The sequence below is a fragment of the Halyomorpha halys genome, unplaced genomic scaffold (assembly GCF_000696795.3).
Source record: "Halyomorpha halys isolate HHAL.00 unplaced genomic scaffold, Hhal_1.1 Scaffold199.1, whole genome shotgun sequence".
Taxonomy (NCBI): domain Eukaryota; kingdom Metazoa; phylum Arthropoda; class Insecta; order Hemiptera; family Pentatomidae; genus Halyomorpha; species Halyomorpha halys.
Genome location: NW_027112578.1, coordinates 865,237 through 870,833, shown reverse-complemented (window position 1 = coordinate 870,833; position 5,597 = coordinate 865,237). Strand labels below are relative to the sequence as shown.

At 32.9% G+C, this 5,597-nt stretch overlaps 1 protein-coding gene across 1 annotated transcript in view; it reads left to right on the top strand.

The window, feature by feature from the left end:
- LOC106679372 (uncharacterized) overlaps positions 1–5,597 on the top strand; it is a gene marked incomplete at its 3' end in the record, with an annotated part of 135,074 nt that overhangs the window by 124,274 nt on the left and 5,203 nt on the right. Inside the window, 1 exon segment of the mRNA XM_014418489.2 lies at positions 4,738–4,912. Coding sequence (XP_014273975.1) covers positions 4,738–4,912 — 175 coding nt within the window.

Below are 5,597 nucleotides of genomic sequence, written 5' to 3'. Positions count from 1 at the left end.
TGTTTATTATATTCTATTATTGTATATCTTTTTTTTATGATTGTACCATGAATATGTAATGTAAATATGTCCGATTACGGATTGATAAGTACGCTGTGTCAGATAGCAACCTAATGTATTTAGGCAGCATATATGAATAAAGTATTTCTCTCTGGAGAAGTTTGTCGGGGGGTGCGGTCAGCAAAGAAATCGTAAATAAACAAAACCAGATTTATTTATTTTATGCCGACGTTTCGACCTGAATTTCAGGTCAAATACAAAAATAAATAAATATGGTTTTGTTTATTTACGTTGTTCTTTGCTGACCGCACCCCCCGACAAACTTCTCCAATCATTAATCTACGGTCAACTATCTACACCCCATTTATTTATTTTATTATAAAACCTATGTATTGCTTTAAAAAAATTGATATCTAAATATAGAATATCGGGGACAAAATATCGATATTATTGAATCAATACCTTTTTTAACAGTGTTTTTTTTTATACACCATGTTACTTTTTCACATGCATGTAGCGCATTCGAGGGAAAAATAATTCATACGAGCCTAAAACGAGAATTTGGTCGTGAAAATTCATGAAAATATAATGACTAGCAGATAATTATTATGAATATGAGGAAAGGTCAAAGAGCTTTGAGATGGAAATTTTAATAACACCCTGATATACATCCCTTAATTGTGCCCTAGCTCAAAACGTTCTAAAATTTAAACAGCATAATTTCACCTTTTCCCTATTCTAATAACAGCGTAGTTGATATAAAATGATTGTGAAAGTCGAGAATACAGAAATTAAGAGTAACAAAAAAATGTACAGAACTTCGGAGTTTAAAAAAAAAAAAATGATTGATATGTATTTGAATTTTATTTTTTACTTTAATGTCATTTTTTTCAGAACATTATGCCTATATTATCATTTTTTATTTATTTACAATAATTTTGGGCTCTTCAACCACTTAGGTCATTTTTTTGCACTGTACAAAGAATTTATGAAAAGACAGTCGAAAAATACAAATATATGTTCAACTTTTCTTAACCCATCATCGGTCGCTAGGTCAATTTTAACACGGTTGGCCGCGCGTGAGACTTTTTCTCACATTTCTTATTTAGAGCTCTTGGACGTATGTTGTATCCAGTCAATAGTCGCTGCGTGAGAATTTCTCTCATGTTAATTGTTTTTCGGGTCTGGAAGCGGCTAGAGGGAGACGGTGGTTCATTTTGTATGAAGCATACCTTCAACTTAATTGCCAGACACACTTCACTTTTAGTTGGCTGGTTGGATTTGAGTGGACTGTATAATTGAAAAATGAAACATGATTGAATGAAAAATAAAATTCTATTGTTTAAGTTACAAGTGGTGTAGGGGGTGACCGAAAAAAAAACATTTATGATTAGATGGTTAGTAAATTTTGAATGGCTGGGCTATGGATTTGTAAATAATGAGGTGGTTGATGATGATTATTGGCATGTGAACTTACTTCATTCTTCTTTCATCTCCTCGCATTTCTACACCTCTCTCCCCTCTGCTGCTGGGAACTACTGAAGTAAATCTACTCACTCATGTAGATATTATTGATGAGTGAACAAAAAAAGAAAATATGGGCTGCTTCTAGCAGAAAACAGAAGATGGCTATCTCTCATAGTTATAATAAATGATTAGAAATAAAATTTATAACAACTTCTATTCTCTTCACATTTGCGATGAAATGAACGGTTTTACAAACAATTACCTTAAAGTGCGAAACCCAAATTAACATTAACCTAAAGTTGCCTTCAAGGGACGTGGCCTAATCCCGACTCCTTAGCGTCATTTTTGCTTTGTAGAATAGTAGGGTTATGGCACCCCTCTGGTTGAAGTTCGTTAACATGGTGAAACTTTACTGCCATAATAGTAACTACATAGTGTATGCTATAGGATAGTTCATTGTCGTGACAGTACTGTAAAGCTATCGAGTGTAAAGCTAAACGTCTTGGAAATACAGCTACTTTCACATAGATATATTTGTTGGTTATCAATTATTATTTTTAATGGAAACTTATTTAAATCTCCAAATATTTTGCAATATTTCAAACTACCTAGGAGATAATAATTGAGGTCGTCCACTCTAAGACATTTTCTGTTTAGATAAGCTAGATAAATATAAGCAGTCAATCATTGTAAAAGTCCTCAATGATAGTCCGAGGGATGGATTGTTATTAGTGAAGCGAGATCCATCACTTAGGGGCTCCTCCATCAGAGATCGTCGATATCGCCTTTAATATTAATTAATGGCCGGCTATAAACCACGATCACGTGAACCATAAATCATTTATTATATAATTGATAATAATTAACAACATTTCTTCATTGATTGAATGTGTGACTATCACAACTAAAGTAAAGAAAGGATAGTAAATCGTTTACAAAATAAAGTGTTTATTGTTGATCATGGATTTATATGGGCTTAATATGGTCGATGGGGGGAGGAGGTGTGGTCAGTAGCAAAGAGCGGTGATAAGCAAAACTTCTTTTAATGTTTAAGAAAAAATAAGATAAAAAAAAGGATTACACACAAAAACGTATGATAACAAAAAACATGTAAACTATTGTGGTGGCAAGATTAACATCTTCAGCGGCAATAGTTGACGTTTGCAAAAAGTGTTTGAAATGGTTTTGCCACTGTCGAAATTATTATCAACATTTTTATTTCTTTTAAATCTATTTTCAATTATAATTCATTTAAAGTTTCATTATTTTACATTTGTTTTAGTGGCAAACCCATTTGAAACCTCTCGCCATATGGTCATTTACAATTAATTAATTATGAAGAACTGGTGTGTTGTTATCTAAGAAAAACTGAACGTTATGTTAATAATAATTATGAATGTTTTGTTATATATGTCAAGTGTAAATATTGTTGTATTGATAGATAAAGAAAGTAACTAAAGAGTCATCTTAATTCCTCCAAAAAATTCCTCTTGGGAAATTACACTCTTTTTTTTCTTCTTTATTCAGTCATCCGTTATCATTTAATAATCTATTGGTTATCAATGGTAAAGATAACTTGGTTTCTATATAACTGACAACAATATGTTTATTGTTAATAATTTAATACTAATAAGGAGAACAGAAAATGTGATATTAAAATATATATTTAATCAGGTAATTGTTTTTTAAATTAAAAAAAAATTATGGCATATTTATCAATCGATGTATACACAGGATGAATATTGTAAATTTGTTTGTATCTGACGATGGGGTGTCAGCCCCGAAACGTCACTATTAGATGTAATTAAAAAATAATTTAAATAAGAAAGAAGACTATTCATTCACTATATTAAATTACAATAATAAATTACGATAAATTTATTATAAGTTTTATTATTGGATTTAAATAAATATATTTGTTTCCTTTTTTTATTGTTATGTTGCTATATTTACTTATGAATCGCAATTATATGGTGAATAAATCCTTCAGTAAATTAATATTAAAAATTCTGTATTTTTAAAATATTTAAAAAAATTCAATCAGTACTACTACAACCGGTGAAGGGTCAGGGGTACTGTTTAGGAAGTACTGTTTCTAGATCAAAGATTGTGCAAAGAGGTGATTTGGTCAGAATCATGCTTAACCACCAGATTTGTACCCAATTAAGAGTACCCACTTTATGGGACTGGGTGGACCATGCAGGCTCCCGCACCCACAGGGCTGACTCAACTGTTACAGGTAACAGATAATAATTATCTGTCACAGCCGGATTCGAACCCGAGTCCTTGCAGTTATTAATCGTATTTCAAAAAAAATTTTTTGTAATTCTAAAATAAAATTTAAAAAAAAAAGGAAGAACAGTACTATTATTTATTTATACATTATACTTTAAACCCACTGAAGCCTTACTCTGCTTGTGATGGAATAGATATATATTTTTTTTTATTGATAGATATTACAATCTGCCACACAGTTGTAGGCAATAGGTAATAGTGATGAATAATCTCATATATTCTAAAATAAAAAAATAAAAAATAAAATAAAATAAAAAAACTCTCTGAAAATATAGATAATTTTTAAACTAGCTACTTATTTTCAGATAACTCTCATCTCAATAGGGTGTGTAGTCTTTGTATTGCATCGTTAAATATCTAGTGACTTTATTTTTTATTATGAGGAATGTAGATAGCCTAGCTTGTTTGTAGGGTTTGTTATAGGTTTATATAAATGATTTTAATTTTTCAGTCTTGTAGAATTACAACAGTGGAATCTGTGACTAATTATTGTACTGGCTAACGTTGTACGGGTTTTGTCCAATAAAACTAATTTATATATAATATAATAACATATATTAGTATGTGTGTGTATAATTCATCGTGGTATGCAATAGTAGTTTTTTGTAATATATATATATATGAGATTCCTAGCCACTTACAATATTAAAAGTAAGTTGTAAGTAATGAAGCCACAAAACAGTTGTGTTTACATAAACCGGTTGAGCTCAGTTTGAAAACGAGATCATATTTGCACGAGATACTGAGGTAAATGGGGAAAACTCAAACGAAATAATATTTGCCCTGGGGTTGGAGGGGGAGGCTACCCACTTTGTATAAAAAGCAGTTTATTCAGGCACCGCTCTCGTACAGGGGGAGGATTCAGGGGGGTCAGGGAGCGGGAGTTTTGTGGAGAGGGGGATTTAATCCTGGAAATAAGAGAGAGCAATCTGGATCCGGAGCCAATTCCCTGATTGGATTGGACACACTTTGCAGGTTCGGGCTCTGCGTGGACGTGAACGAGTGCGAGACAGGCCAGCACAACTGCAGCCAGTGGTCCGAGACCTGCCTCAACTTGAAGGGCTCCTACCGCTGCTGCTGTGCCTTCGGCTACTACTGGAGCAACGGCACCTGCGAACCCATGCAGAGCGTCATGGACCGCGTCAACGAGGTTCGTATTCAGTAGCCTCTTTGAATGTATACTAAAACATTTCACACCACTAGAGGCCTCTCGCATTAGATATATTTCTTTCTTCTATTTAAATAATTCGAAATATATATATAGTTTATAACTATTATAATATAATCGGTTAAATATAATATTATGACTGCGTATATATAATATTATGACGAACTGGTATATTTTCTAGTATTATGTATGTATGATTCCTACCCTCAACATATTTCCTTATAATCCGCTCCTACCTCACTGATACAACCTTTAAACTAAATCATAACCTAGTCTACTCATCTCTCTTTTCTCTGTCCGCCGGTGTTCCTCAAGGTAGTATCTTAGGTCCCATTCTTTATCTTATCACAGCATACATTCTGAAACAGGTCCCTCGTAAAGCTATGGGGTATATAAATGTTTCCCAAACCCTCCAAGTTGAATATCCATCTTCTTACCGTCCAATTTCGCTCCTGCCCATTATGGGCAAAATCCTAGAAAAACTCGTATTAAAACGCCTCTATCCAATCCTTGACTCATATCATGTTATTCCTGATCACCAGTTTGGATTTAGAACATCTCATTCTACCATACAACAGAGTCATCGAGTGGTTGATATCATATCTTCCACATTGGACCGCGGTATGTACTTCACGGGAGTCTTCCTCGATGTTGAACAAGCTTTTGA